At 38.0% G+C, this 23726-nt stretch overlaps 1 protein-coding gene and 1 non-coding gene across 2 annotated transcripts; both read right to left on the bottom strand.

Moving 5' to 3' along the window:
• Positions 1-7187: 7187 nt before the first annotated feature.
• Positions 7188-12947, bottom strand: LOC111797333 (protein NRT1/ PTR FAMILY 4.4-like). Its single transcript, XM_023680311.1, has 5 exons — positions 12765-12947; positions 12457-12674; positions 10322-10768; positions 9070-9179; positions 7188-7985 (listed from the first exon to the last, which is right to left on the bottom strand). Exons 1-5 carry the CDS (start codon positions 12883-12885, stop codon positions 7193-7195), a joined length of 1689 nt encoding a protein of 562 aa, XP_023536079.1. The 5' UTR covers positions 12886-12947; the 3' UTR covers positions 7188-7192.
• A 7431-nt stretch (positions 12948-20378) lies between these two features.
• Positions 20379-20451, bottom strand: TRNAF-GAA. Its single transcript has one exon. It is a non-coding gene; the product is annotated as a tRNA-Phe (tRNA).
• Positions 20452-23726: the final 3275 nt, after the last annotated feature.

The following is a 23726-nucleotide window of genomic DNA, read 5'->3' as shown; positions in this document are numbered from 1 at the left end:
CTGCATGTGTTATATGAGGTCTAGTGCAGGCTATAGCATACATCAAACAACCAACTGCAGAAGTGTACGGAACTGATGCCATGTGCTCATGTTCCTCAACTGTCTTGGGAGATTGCCTCTTTGACAATTTAATACGATTTGCCAAGGGGTAGTCCTGGGTTTAGCATCATTCATCCTGAACTTGCACAACACCTTCTCAATGTACAGCTCTTGGGATAGATTTAATGTGCCAGCAGATCTATCTCTAGAAATCCTCATCCCAAGAATCTGCTTCGCTGCACCAAAATCTTTCATCTCAAATACAGAAGACAAGCTTGCCTTCAGGTGGTTTATCTCCCTCATACTTGATCCAGCAATTAGTATATCATCCACATACAGGAGTAGAAACACATAAGAATCAATGTATTTCTTGAGGTAACAACACTGATTCTTTTCACTCCTGTGGAAACCACTCTTGCACATGAAGGAGTCAAACTTCTTGTACCATTGTCTCGGTGCTTGTTTCAGTCCATACAAGCTCTTATTGAGCTTACACACCATGTGCTCCTTGCCTGGAGCTGCAAATCCTTCGGGTTGTTGCATATAGATCTCCTCATCTAGATCTCCATGTAAAAATGCCGTTTTTACATCCATTTGCTCAAGGTGCAAATTCTCCGATGCAACAATACTCAGTAGAATTCGGATAGTAGTTAATTTCACAACTGGAGAAAAGATCTCAGCATAATCAATGCCTTTTCTTTGTGAATATCCTTTAACTACTAACCGAGCCTTAAACCTCCTTCTGCCATCTGGTTCAACCTTGATTTTGAACACCCATTTGTTCAACAGAGCTCTCTTTCCTGTAGGCAACTCAGTCAGCACCCACGTATTATTCCTTTCAAGTGAGCTCATCTCATCATCCATGGCTTGCTCCCATTTGGTTGAATCTTCCACTTGTAGGGCCTCATCAAAGAACTTTGGTTCTCCTTCGTCAGTCAGCAACAAATAGTGTAATGAGGGTGGTGAATATCTATCTGGTGCTCTGATAGTTCTGGATGATCTCCTCAACACCTGCTCAGGTGTAACTTGCTTCACGTCTGGTTCTTCAGAAACAGGATCAGGAGTTTCTGGAGCTTCTATTGTAACATCACTGCGTGAATTTTCTTGCCACTCAAGTTCAACTCCCACTTGCTTTGTAGCGTTAAGAGTTTATCTTCTCTTTGTCCTTGTACAAGACATTTTCATCAAAGGTCACATCGCAGTGTCTTAGGATTTTCCTATTCTTGTCATCCCAAAACCTGTACCCGAACATGTCAGAGCCATAGCCTATGAAGTAGCATTTCACAGCCTTAGCATCAAGCTTATCTCTCTTCTCTGGATCAACATGAACATATGCAGTACAGCCAAAGGTTCTCAAGTGAGAGTACTTGAGTTCTTTTCCTGTCCATACTTCTTCGGGCAATTTGAACTTCAAGGGTACTGACGGCCCTCTATTAATCAAATATGCTGCTGTGTTCACAGCATCAGCCCAGAATGCCTTTGGCAATCCAGAATGAATCCTCATGCTTCTTGCTCGCTCATTCAAGGTTCTGTTCATCCTTTCTGCAATACCATTTTGTCTTGCCTTACCGGGAATTGTTCTTATTAATCTAATTCCCTCAGCTGCACAAAATGTTATAAACTCTGATTTGTTGTACTCTCCTCCATTGTCAGACCTCAGGCATTTGATCTTCAAGCCGGTCTGATTCTCAACTTCAGCTTTCCACTTCTTGAAGGTAGCAAACACATCTGACTTGTGTTTCAGAAAGTAAACCCATACCTTCCTGCTGAAGTCATCGATGAAGGTGACGTAGTACCTTGATCCACCAAGTGATGAAATTGGAGATGGTCCCCAGACGTCTGTATGGACCATTTCCAACTGCACTTTCTTCGGTTCTCTGGCAGCCTTTGTGAAACTAACTCGTTTCTGTTTGCCCATAACACAGCTCTCACACAGACCTATATCAACATATTTTAAGCCTTCTAAAGCTTCTTTCGCAGTCAACATCTTTATTCCTTTGACGCTCATATGTCCAAGTCTATTGTGCCATAGACTTGAATTGGAAGCACTCTCTGTAGCAGCAGTCATGTTTATACACTCTACAGTAGTGTATAGAGTTCCANATATGCTGCTGTGTTCACAGCATCAGCCCAGAATGTCTTCGGTAGTTCAGAATGAATCCTCATGCTTCTTGTTCGCTCATTCAATGTTCTATTCATCCTTTCTGCGATACTATTTTGTCTTGCCTTACCGGGAATTATTCTTAGTNAATGTCCACTGATTTCGTGCTGAAGTTTGTATGGAGACATCTCCCTTCCCTTCAATCTCCAAAGTTTTGTTGTCAGCAAGATACACCTTCCCAAAATTTTCTGATTTGAAATTTCAAAACAATTCCTTACTTGCAGAAGAATGGAACGATGCACCTGAATCCAAAATCCAGGATTCAGCTAGGCTGTTCGCACTAAGGATTAAAACGTCCTTAGTATCTTCTATTGTATATATAGAATCATCGTCATCTTCAGATTTATGATTCTGCTTCTTCTTCAATTTTGTACAATCTGTCCGAAAGTGTCCTTTTCCTCTACAGCTCCAACACGTTACATTGGGTTTGTTTGGAGATTTTCCCCGGTTCTTTGATTTTGATCGCCCATGCTTGTTTGAGCTCTTTGATTTACTTCTTCCCCTTCGATCAACACTGAGAGCGTTGCCTGATGAATCTCTAGTTTTCCGTTTGCGAATACTTTTGCTGAGAACTACATCTCGAATTTCATCAAACTTCAGTTTATCAGATCCTTGGGAACTGCTGATTACGGCAACAACAGTATCCCATGACTCGGGTAAATATGACATCAAAATCAACGCTTTAATTTCATCTTCGAAATTAATTTCCACCGAACTCAGTTGACTTACGATCATATTGAATTCATTTATATGATCAGCAATAGATCCACCTTCAGACATCTGTAGATTGAACAATCTCCGCATCAAATATACCTTGTTCATAGCCGACGGTTTTTTCATACATATTTGACAGCGCCTTCAACAGATCTGACGTTGTCTTCTCCTTGATAATGTTGAATGCCACGTTTCTGGATAACGTCAACCGGATCAGCCCTAAGGCTTGTCGACCCTTGAGCTTCCACTGTTCTATGGTCATGGTATCCGGCTTCACCCCCAACAGGGGTTTGTGAAGATCTTTCTGGTACAGATAATCTTCAATTTGCATCTTCCAGAAATCGAAATCGGATCCATCGAACTTCTCAATTTCAATCTTTGAACTTTCCATCTTCACAGATCGTGGTGAATTTCGTCTAGCTCTGATACCAGTTGTTAGGATCGCACAACAATGCACACGATTTAGATGAACACAAAGAAATAGGAGAGAGAAAATGCAAGGAGAACTCTGGCTAAAGGATTTGTATTGATGAGTATGTATAAGAGAGAATACAGAGAATAGAAAGTACATTTTCAAAGCTATAACTGAGGGGATATATATATGGTTCAGTTTACTGTATATAGCTTTACTAGATTTAACCATCTACTATATATAGCTATTTACCATATATAGCTTTACCGAATATAGCTTTACCGGATATAGCTTTACCGGATATAACCGTTGACCAAGCTATAAATAAGAGAGGAGGCTCCATAACCAAACATGTACAACAACCTTAACTGCACAAGTCTGGACCAAGTCTACCTCCATTTCTAGACGAGCTATATGATGCGGAAGCTCCACGTACCATTTTAAGCTGAGTCTTTCCAGCAATGGGGCCTAGGGACCAGTATGATGATTGGTTTAGGTAGGGTGCCGAACCTACTATGAACACCTGTAGGGATTAGTGTGTGAGGCCACAATCCACAAACTAATGCATGAGACTCACCCTTGACCTGGGAATGAAGAGAGGAAAGATAACATGTCACAAGACCGAAGCGAGGTTTGAAACCCTATTGTGGGATGAACTCCTCACAAGTCGGGCTGATAGAGATGAGGCCTTTTGGCAAAGCCAAGTCAATTTCAGGCCACCAAACCCTACAATTATTAGGACCTATGGAGTAAAGAGAAGCGTGTACGTTGTTACACTCCCTGCCTTCCAAAGGTGCCTAGAGGACGGGCTAGATTGTGAGCTTATAAACTTGACTTAGTAGAATAAGTCACTAACTTTAGGAGAATTGTTAGTAGACTTTGTAGAATAAGTTACTAACTTAAACTTATGGAGCAACTATAGTAGAATTGGTAGTAGTTGCCAAATTGTGGACCAAGTTTTGTGGTTGTGGACCGAGTTTTATGATTTAATTAGGAAGTTTATTAGTGGATTAACGTGAGGAGAAAGTTTAGGAAGCAAGTTAGTGTTTTCTCCAAAATACTCATGAGATGTATGCTTTTTTCACAACATCAACAAATAGAATTGTAAAGCTAAGTGCTTAAGGTTCCTTGTTCCAAAAGATCTCTCCACTCAAATTGTTCTTTTTGCTCCCTTTATTTGTTTTGATATATCTTGATCGTGGGCCATTTCCAACACTTAGTATCAGAGCCCCAGGATGCCGAAACAAATGTCGTCACCATACAATGTTATCAGAGGAGAAGTGACAACGATAAAGAGCGAAAAGGAGGAGAGCGTAACACTCTAGTACCCATTACTCACAAAGAGTAATTACGCAACATGGTCGATAAAGATGCGTGTCAACTTACAGACACAAGACATGTGGGACGTCATCGAGCATGGTGATATTGAGCAGCATAAGGATAGGATGTCTCTTGTCGCCATCTAACAAGCAGTCCCGGAGGACGTTCTTCTCATGTTGGAAAAGGAGGACTCGATAAAGGCAGCGTGGGAAATGTTGCAAACAATGCATGTGGGGCATTCAAGAATGCACAACCCAAGTCTCAAGCCTACCACGAGATAAAGACTACTAGATGCCACTCTAAACTACTTCCATGGTACTTCATGATCACATGGCCATGTCATAGGGGACGCAGGAGATTTTCAAGACAACTAGTTATAGGACGAATCAAGATCCTCACAAGGAGATACTGGGGCCACCATGGGCCAAAACCAAAAACTAAATCCTGATAAACTTTTAGATATAAGTATCGAGGATCATGAGTACTATGTGGAGTGTCTAAAGGATAAGAATCAAGTGCCAACGACAAGAAAATGAACAAGGATCAAGATCCAAGTTCTCAAACCTATAACCTAGAACCTCAAAAGGCTACTAGATTAGAATTAAGTTTAAAAACTTATAACCCAAGACTATAGTCTTTTGGTTAGACTATTATAAGAACTCAAGAATAGAATCTAAGAGCCTAAGTTGTCAAGACAAGAACGTGAATATTAAGGAAAGGATTAAGGACAACATTAAAAGCCTACAAGTAGGCTACTTATTGAGTTTTTAATCTCATTGCTATTCTCTTATGTTTTTGAGGTGACATGAAAAAACATGTCAGAGGATGGAAGTGGATCTAGAAACAACTAAATATTGTGGCCCTCAAGTTAGATTAGGGCGTTTGTATTCTTTTAAAATTCTTGTTATTTTGATTTTACTATTTTCTTAATGAAAAAGTAGGGTCGTTATAGAAAAGTATTACCGAACCGACGGTAATTAAATCAATCTTATTGGCAACTTTAAATAAAAGATGGTTGACTATATTAGATGAGCCATTTGACTAACCAGACACTATTATGGGCCAAGCTTTAAGATGAATGATAGCATTAACTTTTATGGGTATTGGATCACTATCCTTAAGAATGATTTTCCTTTTAAAAACAAAAACCTTTTGTTGTGGTTGGGCAAAGAAGAGATGTTGATGGCTAAATTTTTGTAAACCAACCAAAGAGCATAATCCATTCCCCCACTACTTTCCTTAAGGGCCCTTCTTCTTCCACAATTGAATCATCATCATCATAACCTTCACACACTCATCATTACATAGTTATTTTAATTAATGAGTTTCTAACTTTCTCACACAACCTCCTTTATCAAAGCCACCTTAAATGTATTGATATGGTCAAGTAAAAACCTACGTCGTTCCATGTATGTGAAAACGATGTACGTATGTACCTACCTTAGGTTGTTGCTATCGTGGTCGTAGCATCATGATCTTTAGCTTATTTAGAGGTGATTTTATATCGGTTAAAAATTAAGTTTGTTTGATTCAAAATCAATTTAATGTTTGAACATTTGCTATTGTATCGTGAGTCACACACCTATAAGTAAGCGTTCTCGTTAAAATTGTGATATAATGTTTTTAGGAGTGTGCATGCAGTTGGGTTGAAGAAATCTTTTAGAATAACTCGAAATTTTAGGTTGGTTGGATTGGTGACCTCGGTAACTCCAATAAAGTTTACAACCCAACCCAACTCTCCATTTTAGGGTTGTGTTGTTGGATTGTTGTTTTTTAAATATTTGTAAAAAATCATACTTATCAACCATACAAGTTACAATAATATCTAAAAATTTATAAAACTCAAATATCAAATAATTACAAGTCAAAGTGCATGTGAGATCTCATATCAGTTAGTGAGAGGAACGAGTGCCAGCGAGGACGATGGGCCCTAAAGGTGGGTGGATTGTGAGATCACACGTCGATTGGAGAGGGGAACGAGTGCCAACGAGGATGTTGGACCCTGAAGAATGATAGATTGTGAGGTTCCACATCAGTTGGGGAGAAGAACGAAACATTTTTAAAAGGGTGCGTAAACTTTAGCATTTTAAAAATCTTGAGAGAAAATCGGAAACAATAAACCCAAATAGGACCATATCTTTTTACTTTAATAATAATCTTAAAAGTAGGGTAGGGTAACATTGGATTATAACCCATTTCGAGTTGATTGGGTTGACCAAACAAAAAAATGTCAACCTGCAAACAAAACTTTTAGTTTTGAAAAAACGGAGTCCCACGTTGACTGATTTAGAGAATGGTCATGAATTTATAAGTAAGAAATACATCTCCATCGATACGAGTACTTTTAGAGAAACCAAAAGCAAAACCGAGAAAGCTTATAATATAATTATTAATTTCAACTCATTTTCAATTTTGATTGATTTATTCATTCAATAATAAGTAGATTCTACTCATTATGTTTTAGCCACTAAAAGATATACCATATCAAAAAGTTACACACTAAAAACTCATACTAATTGGGTATTACAAACAAAACTAAGCTTGTTTCAAGGCGCCACAAGCTGAGAATATCTATTAGCCCAAAAGAGATAGTTAAAGAAATTGACAAGGCTAAGACCCGCCAGCAGCCAATAAAACAGGTCCAATCTGTCTTTGTTAAGGTCATTATGGCTAAGCCACCCACCACCCGACTCCCCACCACTAACCTTATTAACAACCGACACCAACAAAGAGCTCAAATAGAACCCAAACGAGTACGAACAATAAGTCATGGCAGTTAAAAACGACTGCATCCCTTCCACAGATTGCTTGTAGAAAAACTCGACCAGCCCGACCGCGGTGAAGAGCTCGGAGATGCCGAAAATGACGAATTGCGGTGCGATCCAAAGGATCGAGAGGTTGGAGGAGTGTCGACGCTTTTGCTCGACTAATGCGGCGGAGACCATGGAGAATGTGGCAACGAAGAGGCCGGTGCCGACGCGTTGGAGTGGGGTGATGCCGGAGTCGGTGGCGGTGAGACGGCGGGCGAGGGGGACGAAGGCGGTTTCGTAGAGAGGGACGAGGAAGATGAGGATGAGATATGGGATGGATTGGAGGGAAGCAGGGGGGATTTGGAAGGAGTTGGTTAGGGTTGTGTTCATGGAAGCTCCTTGTTGGACTGAGAAGGTTTGGAGTTGAGCTAAGATGGTGTTGAAGATTATGGTGCATGCAAATATGGGGATTACTGAGAGAATTATTTTTACTTGTTCTACTTGTGTTACTGTGCAAAGCTTCCATGGACTTTCGTCTCTCGTTCCCGCTCTCGTTTCTTCGCTTTTTATGCAAGCCTTGTCGAGGAATCTGTAACATTACAGTAAGAAATGTTAGATGAACACGACTCTCCACAATGGTATGATATTGTCGACTTTTAGCATAAGCTTTCATGACTTTACTTCGGGTTTTTCCAAAATGATCATTCCCTAAATTAGTCGATATGAGACTTTCATCCAACACCTCCCCTCGAACAAAGTACGCCTCCCCTTAATCGAGGCTCGACTCCTTTTCTTTTTGGAGTCCTTTGTTCGAAAATTGAGGATTCTATTGATATAACTAAGTTTAGGGCATGTATCTGATACCATGTTAGCCGAACACGACTCTCCACAATGGTATGATATTGTCCACTTTGAGCATAAACTCTCATGACTTTGTTTTGGACTTCCCCACAAACCCTCATACCAATGAAGATAAATTAGCCGATGTGGGACTTTCATCCAACACCTCCTCTCGAACAAAGTACGCCTCTCTTTAATCGAGGCTCGACTCCTTTTCTTTCGGAGTTTGAGTCATTTTTTACTATGCCTTCGAGGCGGAAGGTTTGACTCCTTTTCTTTTGAAGTCTTAGTCATTTTTTGACTATGCCTTCGAGGCTCACAATACTTTGTTCGACATTTGAGAATTCTATTGACATGACTAAGTTTATGGTTAGATGAACACGACTCTCTATAATGGTATGATATTGTCCACTTTAAGCATAAACTCTCCTGGCTTTACTTTGGGCTCCCAAAAGGCCTAATGACAATTGAGATAATATTCTTTGATTATATAACGATGATTATTCCCTATCTTTTACATTTATATTTATAAAATATTTCAATTTAAAAAATTTAAGAAAGTAATTATATTTATTTATTTATTTAATTACAAGAGTAAAAACTTTTTTTATGAAATTTTTTTTGAATTATTTTATAAATGTCTAGTAATATTTTTAAATTTTTGGTAGGGTTATTTTTAAAATTTTAAATTTTTTTGAAGAGGGTATTTAACTTCGAGGGTACTTTTGAAACAACGTTAAAAGTTTAAGGGTATTTAAATAAATAGGGAAAAAGGTTTTTTTTCAAAAAAAAAAAAAAAAAAAAAAAAATGATTCCGACAGGACATGACAGACCTGAAGTTGTCGGTGTGGAGGAGTTTGACGACGCCATTATGACTTCCATGAAGCATCTCTGAATTGGAAGGACAGATTTGCTTCCTCTTCGTGAATGCAGCTACAAACACCTTAATATATACAAAAATAAAAAATAAAAATAATCAAACAATTTTCAAAAATCAAAGATGGCTAATATCCAAACTAAGGGTGTATACGAGTTGGATTTGGATTAGTAATCCGATGCAACAGTTCAAGTTCACCGCTAGTAGATATTGTCATCCTTGAACTTTTTCTTTCGAGATTCCCCTAAAGGTTTTTTAAATGTGTGTATTAGGGAGAAGTTTCCACACTCTTATAAAAAAGTTTCGTTCCCCTCTCCAGCTGATGTGAGATCTCACAATCCAAAACCCTTCGGGGTCCAGCATCCCCGTTAGCACTCGTTTCTCTCTCAAATCGATATGGAATCTCACATCCGAACAACCCGAATAGAGTTCACAACCTAACCTTCCATTTTCAGGACAGGTTAAGTAGGGTTGGGTTGTCTTATTGTTTTTAATATTTATAAAAATCATACTTATCTACCATACATGTTACATTAATAACTAAAATATGTTATAACACATCACTAACCTTAGTTACAAAGGTCAAATATTCTTATACTAAACCTGATTAGAGGGTTAGATAGTCCAAATTGATTGAGTTCTCAATTCATATGTGTTAGATGTACACGACTCTCCACAATGGTATGATATTGTCCACTTTGAGCATAAGCTCTCAAGGCTTTGTTTTGGGCTTCCCGAAAAGGCCTCATATCAATGGAGAGAATATTACTTGATTATAAACTCATGATCATTCCCTAAATTAGCAGATGTGAGACTTTCATCCAACACCTCCTCTCGAACAAAGTACGCCTCCCCTTAATCGAGACTTGACTCCTTTTTCTTTTGGAGTCTTCGTCATTTTTTACTATGCCTTCGAGGAGCCTCGACTCCTTTTTCTTTTCGTGTCCTTTGTTCGACATTTGAGGATGAAGATTCTATTAACGTGACTAAGTTTAGGATATGACTCTAATATCATGTTAGGAATCATGGATCTCGAATGGAGGGAGTATTACTTGATTATAAATCCATGATCATTTCCTAAATTAGCCGAAGTGGGACTTTCATCCAACAATATGAATATCCCTACGTATCTGATTTTAAAATCATAACTCTACCTAACCAAATCAACCCGAGTTAAGACGATAAGAAAGAGGAATAATGAAAATTACTTGAGCAATTGGGGTGAAGATGCTGCCACGAGGAGGGTTGTTTCTGAAGAAGGAAGTGCCAGAGAGCAAGGAGATCAAGGCAAGAAGCATGGCGGCAGTGGAGACACCAAAGCCAAGGTCCATGCCAGAGTGGGTTTGGACCCAAACAAGGAGAGTCAAGGCAATGAGTTCGCCAGTGCAGAACGCAAAGTAAGCACAGTTGAAGAAAGTGGACAGCTTTTTGAACTGTGTAGGGTCTTGCTTTTGGAATTGGTCTGCCCCATGTGATATTATATTTGGTTTTAAGCATCCACTTCCTAACGCCACCAAATACAGTGCTGAGAAGAACATCAATGCCTTGTACCCTTTGGCCTCCTCGCACTCATCTCCCTCCCCACTTCTCCCCATCTCGCATGCTGCTGGCCTTAGCCCTGGATAATGGGCTTGCACTGTTAGAACTGTAAATCCCTACACCAAAGCACGTTCGAGTCCCACGTTAGCTAATTAAGAGGTATAATCTCCATTAGTGTAAACTAGTTTATGAATGGTTATGTTCAACGTAGATAATATCATATTATTGTAGTGTACGTTGTTCTTATCATGTAACAGTTTAAGCCTACCGCTAGCTGATATTGTACTCTTTGGGCTTTTCCTCTAGGTTTTGAAGAGGTTTACACACTCTTATAAGCAATGTTTCGTTCTTCTCTCCAACCGATGTGAGATTTTACAATTTGTGATAGGAGTCTAGTGTCCTCGTTGGCACACCGCGTGGTGTCTGACTCTACCATTTGTAATAGCTCAAGCCTACCGCTAACAAATATTGTCCTTTTTGGGCTTTCTCTTTCGGGTTTTCCCTCAAGGTTTTAAAGCGCGTCTGGTAGGGAGTGGTTTTCAAACCCTTATAAACAATGTTTCGTTGTCCTCTCCAACCGAGGTGAGATTTTACAATCCACCTCTCTGGGGGCTAGCGTCTTCGCTGGCACACCGCCCAATGTCGGGTTTTGATACCATTTGTAATGGCCCATGCCCACCGGTAGCAGATATTGTTTTTTTTGGGTTTTTCCCTCAAAGTTTTAAGACGCTATTAGTAGGGAAAAGTTTTCACACCCTTACAAGCAATATATCATCTCCTGTCTAATCGATGTGAGATTTCACAATCTACCTTCCTTGGGGGCCTAGCGTTCTCGCTGGCACATCGCCTGGTGTCTGACTCTGATACCATTTGTAACAGCCAAAATCCACCGCTAGCAGACTCTTTAGGATTTTCCTTCCGAGCTTTTCCCTCAAAATTTTAAAACGCGTTCAGTAGGAAGAGGTTTCTACACTCTTATAAGCAATGTTTCGTTCTCCTCTCCACCCGATGTCAGATCTCACGTATCAAAACTTACTTGGCTAGTCCTCCCCGTGCAATTATACAATACTTTTAATTTCTTAGAGGACATTTCACCACTTTTGTGCAAAATTTTAGTAAGATCCACTTATTTATTAAAAACATAATAATCCACCACGTTTAAAAAGTCATAAAATACATGATTTCATCCCACTAATTAGTCTATGGCAAACTATTATAATAATGGATGGTACTAACCTACCCTATTTGGGTTTTTGCTTTTTTTTTTTGTTTTCAAGAAAAATAATTAATAAAAAGATTTAAGCGACATAACTCTCGACAATAGTATGGTATTGTCCACTTTAAGTATAAGCTCGATTTTGCTTTGAACTTCCCAAAAATGCCTCATCCCAAGGAAGATAGTATTCTATGATTATAAACCTATAATCATTCTCTGGATTAGCCGAGTGGGACATTCATCCAACCAGAGAAATTTTTATCAAAAAAACATAAACACGATAAAAATATTTAACGATCGGCAACATAAATACATGTTTTCTACTCATGTATCAAAAGTTCAGATCCCTTGATAAAAAAAAAACGATATAAACATTAATCATTGAAATTCAAGATTAGATTTTTTGATATGTATATCCATTCATGAGTTGGACCCATGTTTGGATAATGATTTCGCTTTTAGTCTATTGATTTCGAAATTTAAGCTTATCTCTTCTCAATTTTTTAATAATCATAGAAGAAAACATTTGAATTCAAGTGAATAACAAAAAGAAAAAAAAAACGGAGAATTGAAAAGATAAGTACTTACAGAGAGTTCGATGAAGCCAAAGATGAGCATAGTTCGAAAGCTACCGAGATAAGAATCAGACAAGAAGCCACCAAGGAGAGACAACAAGAAAACAGTTCCAACAAAGTTGGTGACAACATTTGCAGCTTTAGAGAGAGGGAAATGCATCTCACTATAAACATAAGTTATGAGATTATTCCCAACAGCTGCTATAGCCATCATCTCAAATGCTTGAAGTCCTAAACGACCAAAAACAAAGCATAAAAAAACTCTTAAAAAAACAAGACAAAAAGTACTATGTTTCAAAGACAAATTAGGTAAGAACAGACCAAGAACAAAGGCAGCAGCTCCCATTCCACCATGTTTGTTGGAGTTACAAGGTCGGCCTCTCCAATCAACACAAGTATCCACAGACAATATGGATTTTGTCTTCTCCAAAGAATCTCCCATTTATATTGTTACCCAAAAGGTCAAAAAATTAAAGAAAGATGTGATTTTGAAGCACTAATTAGTGAATCCTCCTACGCTATACAAAGGCTTTGGGATTATTGCTTTGTATTTATAGCGGTGAATGGCTCGACTAGTGGCCGTAGTGGTAGTGGAAAATGGGCCCATAATTCAATCAAGAAATAGAACAAAGCTAAGTCAAAGAATTAGAAGTTGATGGCTTGTTCTTATTTCTTAGCTACCACCTTTGTCTCTAGTTCTTAGTGTTGGTAGGGTTTTTAGAAAAATATTAGAAGAACTTGATGAACTCTAAATGCTATAAAGAAATTTTAAGTTTGTTTTCAAATCATCCCATTATAAACAAGCTAACTCTACTCGAAAAAGAACAATCGTGGGTAACCCTCAGGCCGGCTGTTCTAGATCATTCGTATGCTCGTCCTATTCATGCCACCAGAACATGTAATAAACCATCATTTCAAACCATCCTGCTATAGGGAATTTTTGGATAAAATTCGAATGAGCATCGAACACCGAAAGTGAATTTGTTCCTACCTACAGGAGCATCTGCCTTTTGTCGAGCAAGGTATAAAGTTTGGAAGAATGTTTTATGTATTTGAGATCGGTAAAAATTCTACGTGATTGTAATTTCTTTTTCACACTTCGTGAAGTTTTTTTTTGTGTACTTGATTTTTTTTTTTTTTTTTTTTTTTTTTTTTTTTTTTTTNACTTTACCTACTTTTTTTTCTCATTTTCTTTTTGTAATTCTGAAGTTTTGACGACCGAGTAGAAGTGAGAGATTTTCATTTAACAAATATTTGACTTTTAATTTTGTATCTAATAAACTCGTATTTGTTTATTATACTATTTAATGCTCGAGTGACATACTGATTCTATTATTATGGGTTAGTTGATAGGCTAGTTTCGAATGGTCGTTTCTAAGCTTAAAATAAATGGTAAACCATAGGACCTATGTGTTGAGGATATTTAGTCTTGAATTATGGTTTAACATAGGTATCCTTTTGACCCTTTATCATATGCTAATATAGTCTTCTATTATGGTTTACCATAGGTATCATATTTGACCCTGGATCATACGCTAATATTGCATATCCATTTATTGCTCTTTCTATTTTCTTTGTAATTTATTTCACCCTGCAAATGATTATAAATAGTGAACGTTCACGATCATTTAACTGCAGTAGTTTTAGCAAATATTCTCACTATGAACATAATAGACCGATTAGAAACTATAGGTTAATTTAACCTCAATTGGAGTTATTTCTACTTTTTGATATGCGTTTATCACTTACAAAAGTAGACAATACTTTAACGTTTAGTTAAATTCAATTTAGATGGTGGGCGACTCTGGAGCCATTAGCTAAAGCCATGCACTTCCATATCAAGATAGCTCTAATGTATGTGATAAAAATGAAGATCCAAGCAGCTGATAGCAACTCTATAAAATGGCATTCGATATCCCATTTGGTGGGCATAGCCCACATAGCCATCAAGTGTGGAGCACTTACTAAGAGCAACCTTAATTGTTTGTTTTAAGAATTAAAAAAGAAAAAGGGGTTTTGTGTTTTTTCCAATCCCCAAATCTCAAAGCTTTGAAAACTTTAATCACCACATGTCTATTATAATATTTATCATCTTTATTTGCTTATCTAATAGTTAATGGGTTTAATAGAAAATAAGGATTAAATAGTGAGTTAATGGTTTGAAAGTCAGCAAATGGACAAGATGCTTTCACACTACGAAGAGCTTGGGAAAGGCTAATGTTATGTGCATAATTTCATGATCTAAAGCTTCCAATTGGTTTGTTTGTTTATCTTTGATTCAAATAGAAAAGAAAAAGAAACCTAGTGATCCTACTTGGAGAGGGAAACGAAACATTTTTTTATAAACGTATGAAAATCTCTCTCTAATAGACTCGTTTTAAAATTGTGAGGCTAACGAACGACAATACATAACAGGCCGAAGTGGACAATATCTGCTAACGATGGGCGTGGGTTGTTACAAATGGTATTAGAGCCAAACACCGAACGATGTGCCAGCGAGAAAACTGGATGCCTAAGGGGGTGGATTCCTTAAGAGAGTGTAAAAACATCTCCCTAATAGACGCATTTTAAAATCGTGAGACTAACGGTTGAAACGAACAATATCTACTATTAGTGGTTTTCGACTATTACAATATTCATATGTTTGAGAATTTTAGATTAGATTCGAGGGAATATCTCTTTTTATTTTTGGGAATATCTCTTTTTATTTTTGTTTTTCATTCCAATTTAGTTAATAACTTGATAATTTAGGAGATAATGAAACACTTTTGTTCGGATATGGATATGGAGACTGATCCTTATATAGTAAAGAACGATGTAGAGATATATATGGTAGATATTCCGTAAAGATTTTATAGAGATATATTTGGTAGATTATATGTTAAATATGTTAAACCTATATTTAGTAAACAAAAATCATATATATACTCAATGACGGAGTGGTTTCAAAATATACTTTCTTCATTCCCTGTATTTTCTGCTGGTGTACATAACAGGTCATCAATAAAACCTTTAGCTTGAGTTTTCTCCCTCTTGTTCTTTGTGTTCATCTTGATCGAGTGTGTGCGTTGTTGTGCGATCCTAACAACTGGTATCAGAGCTAGGCGAAATTCACCACGATCTGTGAAGATGGAAAGTTCAAAGATTGGAATTGAAAAGTTTGATGGATCCAATTTCAGTTTCTGAAAGATGAAGATTAAAGATTATCTGTACTAGAAAGATCTTCACGAACTCCTTTTGGTGGTGAAGCCGGATACCATGACCATAGAGCGGTGGAAGCTCAAGGATCGACAAACCTTAGGGTTGATCCGATTGACACTGTCCAGAAATGTGGCGTTTAACATCATCAAGGAGAAGACAACGTCAGATTTGTTGAAGGCACTGTCCAATATGTATGAGAAACTGTCGGCTATGAACAATGTGTATTTGATGCGAAGATTGTTCAATCTACAAATGTCTGAAGGTGGATCTATTCCTGATCATATAAATGAAGTCAATATGATTGTTAGTAAACTGAGTTCGGTGGAAATTAATTTCAAAGAATTAAGGCGCTGATTTTGATGTCATCTTTACTCGAGTCATGGGATACTATTGTCGTCGCGATCAGCAGTTTTCGAGGATCTGAGAAGCTGAAGTTCGATAAAATCTGTGATATAGTTCTCAGGGAAAGTATTCGCAAACGAGAAATTGGGGATTCATCTAGTGGTTCTCTCAGTGTTGACCAAAGGGGAAGAAGCAAATCGAAAGGCCCAAACAATAGGGCGATCAAAATCAAAGAACCGGGGAAAATCTCCAAACAAACCAAATGCAAAGTGTTGGAGTTGTGGAGAAAAAAGTCACTTTTGAGCAGAATGTACAAAGATGAAGCAAAATCACAAATCAGAGGATGACGATGATTTGATAAATTCAGCAGAAGACATTGGGAATGTTCTAAATCTCAGCATGGACAGTCCAATTGAATTCTGGATTTTGGATTTAGGTGCATCTTTTCATTCGTCTCTAAATAAAGAGTTGCTTCGAAATTTTAAGTCTGAAAATTTCGAGAAGGTGTATCTTGCCGATAACAAAGACTTGGAGATTGAAGAAAAAGGGGATGTCTACATAAAAATTATGATAGAAAATCAGTGGACATTGAAGGTTGTCAAATATATTCCTGGTTTCAATAAGAACTTGATCTCTATTGGTCAATTGGATAGCACAGGTTATGCAACAGAGTTTGGGAAGAGTTCGTAGAAGATTCTGAAGGGTGCCATGGTGGTAGCACGTGACACAAAATTTAGAACCTTATACACTACTGCAGAGTGTATGAACATGGTTGTTGTTGCTTAGAGTGCTTCAAATTCAAGTCTATGATACAATAGACTTTAACATATGAGGGTCAAAAGAATGAAGATGTTGGTTGCGAAAGGAGTTTTGGAATGCCTAAAATCTGTTGATATGAGTTCTTGTGAGAACTGCGTTATGAACAAATAGAAACGAGTTAGCTTCACAAAGACTGCTAGAGAATTTTAGTAATTGCCACTGGAAATGGTCTATACAAACGTTTGGGGACCATCTCCAGTTCCATCACTTGGAGAATCAAAGTTCTACGTCACCTTCATCGATGATTTTAGCAGAAAGGTGTGGGTTTATTTCCTGGAACACAAGTCAGATGTGTTTGCCACCTTCAAGAAGTGGAAAGCCAAAGTTGAAAATCAGACCGGCTTGAAGATCAAATGCTTGAGGTCTAACAATGGAAGAGAGTACGACAAGTTAGAATTCAAAGCATTTGGTGCAGCTGAGGGAATTCAATTAATGAGGACAATTCCCGCTGAAAGGATGAACAGAACATTGAATGAACGGATAAAGAGTATGAGAATTCATTCTGGATTGGCAAAGACATTATGGGCGGATGTTATAAACACAATAGTCTACTTGATCAACAGAGGACCGTTAGTACCCTTAGAGTTCAACTTTCCAGAAGAAGTATGGACAGGAAAAGAACTCAAGTATTCTAACGTGAGAACTTTTGGCTGTACTGCATATGTTCGTGTTGATCTAGAGAAGGGTGACAAGCTTGACGTTGAGCCTGTGAAGTTTTATCTCATAGGCTATGATTTTGACATGTTCAAGTACAAGTTTTGGGATGACAAGAACAGAAAAATATTGAGATATTGTGATGTAACCTTTGATGAAAACGTCCTGTACAAGGACAAAAAGAAGAAAGATTCCAAGACAACGAAACAAGTGGGAGTTAAGGTTGAGTTGCCGAAAGATTCAACTAGTGATGTTGTAGCAAATACTCAAGAAACTCTTGAGACTATTGTTGAGGAACTAGAGGTGGAGCAAGTGTCATCTGAGTAGGTGTTGAAAAGATCATCCAGACCTATCAGAGTACCAAATAGGCATGTACCTTCTTTACACTATATGTTGTCGACTGATGAAGGGGAACCAGAGCTCTTTGGTGAGACCCTACAATTGGAGGATACAACCAAGTGGGAGCAAGCCATGGATGATGGGATGCTTAGGTTTCAGAAATGCATTGTTATTTCATCTACTGAGGTTGAGTACATGGCAATAGCTGAAGCTGGTAAGGAGATGATGACAAACTATCTAGAAGAATTAGGCAAGAAGCAGCGCGAGAAGATTCTTCAGGTAGATAGTTAGAGTGTACTGCAGTTGGTGAGGAACCTAGTCTATCATTGAAAGACAAAACACAGAAGGCGATACCATTTCACTTGGAAGTTAGTGAAAAGATGGTGATGTGTTTGGAGAAGACAGAGGGGGCAAAGAATCTAGCAAATATGTTGACAAAATGTGTTAACGTTGAACATTGAGGTTGTGCAAAACCTCAATTGGTATGGTACAATATTGAGAATGAAATTCTTGGTTGAGCGGATCAGTCTTCAAATGGGAGATTGTTGGGATATGGGGCCTGATGCCTATCTATAGTAAAATATCGGGTAGAAATATATATGGTAGATATTCCATAAAGATTGGGCAGAGATATATCTCGGGTTAAATCTGTTAAACCTATATTTAGTGAACGGAAACCATATTTATACCTCATTAGGAAGTGGTTTCAAATTGTACTTTCTTACTTCTATGTATTCTTTGTTAGTGTACAAGACATCAATAAAACTTTTAGCCAATTTCTTACGGTAAGCTTTGACAATATTGGTTGAAACCACCCCACCTAAATGGTAGTGGTGAAATTCTATATATATATATAATGATTTATAGAATCAAATAAATTACAAAAAAGATGGAAAAAAAAGTAATAAATGGATACAAGATATTTGCTTATAATACAAGGGCAAAATATGGTACCTATGATAAACCGTAATGGAAAGATAAATATCATACAAGATATTTACCTATAATAAAGGTCAACTATGGTACCTATGGCTAATCGTAATGGAAGACAAAATTGACTAATTATCCTTAACACCCCCTCCCCTCGTAAGTTGAGCGTCGGATTTGAACGAACGCGAAACTTAGATCTGAAAAATTTAAAAACAGATCGAGAAATACTTTTTGTAAGATGTTAGGCAACAACCTAGAGATGGGAAGGTACATAATGTATGTGAGGTTTGCCAGCGATAATAAATTTCCAAAGGAAATGATAATATTAACATAACGAAGAATACGTTCGACACCAAGAAAGTGATCTGTAGTAGGGACATGCAGAAAATGATTGATACAAAGAGAGAGAGGGTTTGATGGTAGCGATAAAGAAGAAAGGGTAGAAACTGAGAATGCGATCTCTGCGGTGTATTTTAGATGAAGAAAAAAAGAGAGGAGCGAAGACAAAGTGGGGCTATGCCTAGTGGATTGGCACTATGATAGATCCAGAGACAACGATTGCACAACTATTGTATGTGCTAGTGACTCCAAATGTTCCAATGGACTGAGAGGGAGCCACACCCTCCGAAGCAAGGGACAGAGGCGAAGACAACGATTTGCACAACTAGAGTATGTTCTAGTGACTCCAAATGTTCCAATGAACTGAGAGGGAGCCATGCCCCTCAAAGCAAGGGATAGAGGCGGTGTTGAAGCTAGAAGAGTCGCAACAGTGGACAAAAGAGCCAATTTTGGTGAGGAGGCCGACGGCGAGTTGGCTGGCAAATCATCTATTTTGCATAAAGAGATTTTATATTACAGTGAACATGGATCAAACACGTGACCTTCAAATCTTCATTCTAATTCTCTCCCCACTGAGATATCCGCGCATCTTGTGATAAAAAATTGAAAATGTAATGACCAGAATTAACATTTGTTGGAAACTCTATCATTTATAGCCTCTATTCATGGTGTTACCGATAACCATGTTTGATTCTAGACTCTCGTTAGTTGATGGGCATATTGCATATTTTATGTCACTATGTTCATTGGTACAACAAAAGAAGGCTACAACTCTCTTTTGTAAATCTTTAAAAAGATGAATCATAAAAAATGCATAAAAAGAGTTCATTGCGACTTGTGATGGAAAATTGAAAATGTAATGGCCATGAATCAAACACGTGACCTTCAAATCTTCAATCTGATGCTCTCCCAACTGAGCTATCCCCACATCTTGTGATGGAAAATTAAAAATGTAGCTATCCCCGCATCTTGTGATGGAAAATTAAAAATGTAATGGCCAGGCTTAACATTCCTTGGAAACTCTATCACGAGTCACCTTTATTTATAATATGAATCATGAATTGTGCATAAAGAAAGCAGTGAATGAATTGTGCATAAAGAAAGGAGTGAACGTGGATCGTGCATAAAGAAAGTTTATTACAGTGAACGTGGATCGAACACATGATTTTCAAATCTTCAGTCTAACGCTATCCCAACTGAGCTATCCCCACATCTTGTAATGGAAAATTGAAAATGTAATGACCATTCCTTAGAAACTCTATCACGAGTGACCTCTATTTTTAATATGAGTTGTACTTAAAGAAAGTTTATTGCGGTGAACGTGGATCAAACACGTGACCTTTAGATCTTCAGTCTGACGCTCTCCCAACTGAGCTATCCCCACATCTTATGATGGAAAATTGAAAATGTAATGACCAGACTTAACATTCCTTGAAAATTCTATCATGAGTAACCTCTATTCATGCTCTCAGAACTAAGCTTTCCCTACATCTTGTGATAGAAAATTGAAAATGTAGTGATTAGGCTTAACATTCCTTGGAAACTCTATCATGAGTAGCCTCTGTTCCTTTTGTTATTGATTTTGGACTCTCCTTAGAGTGATGGGCATATTTTACATCCCTATGTTCATTGCATATTTTACATCACTATGTTCGTTGGTACAACAAAAGAAGGCTATAACTCTCTTTTTTAGATCTTTATAAAGATGAATCATGTACTATGCATAAAGAGAGTTCATTGCAATGAACGTGGATCAAACACATGACCATCAGATCATCTTTCCCAACTAAGTTATGTTAGGAATCACAACTCTCCACAATGGTATGATATTGTCCACTTTAAGTGTGTGTAATGGAGTTAGTATTCCTGTGTGTGTAATGGAGTTAGTATTCCTCACTTATAACCCATGATCTTCCACTAAATTAACCAATGTGGGACACTCACTCCCAATAAACCTCAACAATCCTCCCCTCGAACAAAGTACACTAGAAGCCTCCCCTTAATCGAGGCTCGACTCCTTTCTCTGGAGCCCTCGAACAAAGTACACCCTTTGTTCGACACTTTAGTCACTTTTTGACTACACCTTCGAGGCTCACAATTCTTTGTTCGATATTTGAGGATTCTATTGACATGGTTAAGTTTAGGGCATGGCTCTGATACCATGTTAGGAATCACGACTCTCCACAATGGTATGATATTGTCCACTTTGAGCATAAGCTCTCATGNAAACTCTATCATGAGTAGCCTCTGTTCCTTTTGTTATTGATTTTGGACTCTCCTTAGAGTGATGGGCATATTTTACATCCCTATGTTCATTGCATATTTTACATCACTATGTTCGTTGGTACAACAAAAGAAGGCTATAACTCTCTTTTTTAGATCTTTATAAAGATGAATCATGTACTATGCATAAAGAGAGTTCATTGCAATGAACGTGGATCAAACACATGACCATCAGATCATCTTTCCCAACTAAGTTATGTTAGGAATCACAACTCTCCACAATGGTATGATATTGTCCACTTTAAGTGTGTGTAATGGAGTTAGTATTCCTGTGTGTGTAATGGAGTTAGTATTCCTCACTTATAACCCATGATCTTCCACTAAATTAACCAATGTGGGACACTCACTCCCAATAAACCTCAACAATCCTCCCCTCGAACAAAGTACACTAGAAGCCTCCCCTTAATCGAGGCTCGACTCCTTTCTCTGGAGCCCTCGAACAAAGTACACCCTTTGTTCGACACTTTAGTCACTTTTTGACTACACCTTCGAGGCTCACAATTCTTTGTTCGATATTTGAGGATTCTATTGACATGGTTAAGTTTAGGGCATGGCTCTGATACCATGTTAGGAATCACGACTCTCCACAATGGTATGATATTGTCCACTTTGAGCATAAGCTCTCATGGCTTTGCTTTGGGCTTCCCCAAAAGGCCTCATACTAATAGAGTTAGTATTCCTCACTTAAAACCCATGATCTTCCACTAAATTAACCAATGTGGGACACTCACTTCCAATAAACCAAATTGTTGAACACAACTCACTGTGGGAAACACTCGCACTCTTTATTAAGACCGATCGAGAAGAGAATACAAGATAGAATAATTCTATTTTTTTTTTATTGTTTTTGGATTTCTTGGATGAATAACCTAGGTAGGGTGGAGGGGTATTTATACTGAGCCTAAACAATCTATATTTAACCAATCTAAATCTAGACCTAACATATTTGAATCTAGACCTAACAAATCTGAATCTTTCTCCTAAAATATCTAGATCTCTTTCTCCTAAAATCTCTACTAAAATAAATATACTGGACTCGTACAATAATTGGGCTTGACTCTATTGGGCTAGTGATGATATTTCAACACTCCCCCTCAGCACTAGTCCTCATTCGCTGCACCATGTTGAGCTGACAGCGAAAACTCTCATGTTTGCAAGTATTCAGCCCTTTTGTAAACAAGTCTGCCACTTGGTCATCTGTCTTGATTTGCTGCATCTCGATTTCTTCCTTTAGAACCTTCTCTCTAATGAAATGGTAGTGCACCTCCACATGCTTTGTTCTAGCATGAAACACCGAATTTTCTGCAAGGCGAATCGCAGATTGGTTGTCGCAAAGAAGTGATATTGGATAGTCAATTTTCTGGTGTAAATCTTCCATCAAGAGTTTCAACCATGTACTTTCCTGAGCTGCTCTAGCTGCTGCTCTATACTCTGCTTCTGTAGTTGATAATGATACTGTTGGTTGTCTCTTGCTACACCAAGAAATTGTTCCTGAACCAAACTTGAACACATACCCAGTGGTTGACCTCCGAGTATCGTGGTCTCCTACATAGTCAGCATCACAGTATCCAACTAGCTTGCAGTATTTGCTTCTTTTGTACAAAAGACCATAGTCGATTGTACCTTTGACATATCTCAAGATCCGTCAAGCTGCATCCAGATGAGGCTTCTTTGGACTTTGCATGTATCGACTCATAACCCCAACTGCATAAGAGATATCAGGTCGAGTTAAAGTTAGGTAGATAAGACTACCTACTAGTTGTCGGTACGTTGTTTCATCGTTCAACTCTTTGCCTTCATGTGCACAAATCTTGGCATTTATCTCCATCGGTGTTGAAACTTGCTTGCACTCTAACATGTTGAACTTCTGAAGCATATCTCTTGTATACTTTTGTTGGCAGAGAAACAGTCCTTCATCTGTGCGATCAACTTCTAGGCCTAAGAAGTGTTTAAGCTCTCCTAGCTCTTTCATCTGAAAGCGTATTGATAAATTTTCTCTTGTTTGATAAATTTCTCTTTCATCGTCCCCGGTGATAATCAAATCGTCCACGTAGACCAACACAATTGTCAAATTTCCTTCTCTTTCTTTGATGAATAGGCTTGAGTCTGCATGCGCAACTGAATAACCACTTTGGGTAAGAAATTCAGCAATCTTACCATACCAAGCTCTCGGTGCTTGTTTCAGTCCATAAAGAGCTTTTCTAAGCTTGCATACATAATTAGGATTAGCTGCACTCTCAAATCCCTTTGGTTGGTTCATATAAATCTCCCTGTCTAACTCTCCGTGCAAGAAGGCATTCTTCACATCCATTTGCCACAGTTTCCAATCTTTACTTGCTGCGAGTGCTAGCAGGACTCGTACGGTAGTAATCTTTG

Source organism: Cucurbita pepo, chromosome LG06 (genome assembly GCF_002806865.2).
Source record: "Cucurbita pepo subsp. pepo cultivar mu-cu-16 chromosome LG06, ASM280686v2, whole genome shotgun sequence".
Taxonomy (NCBI): domain Eukaryota; kingdom Viridiplantae; phylum Streptophyta; class Magnoliopsida; order Cucurbitales; family Cucurbitaceae; genus Cucurbita; species Cucurbita pepo.
Note: the sequence above shows the minus strand (reverse complement) of the source record. Positions and strands in the feature narration are given on the sequence as shown.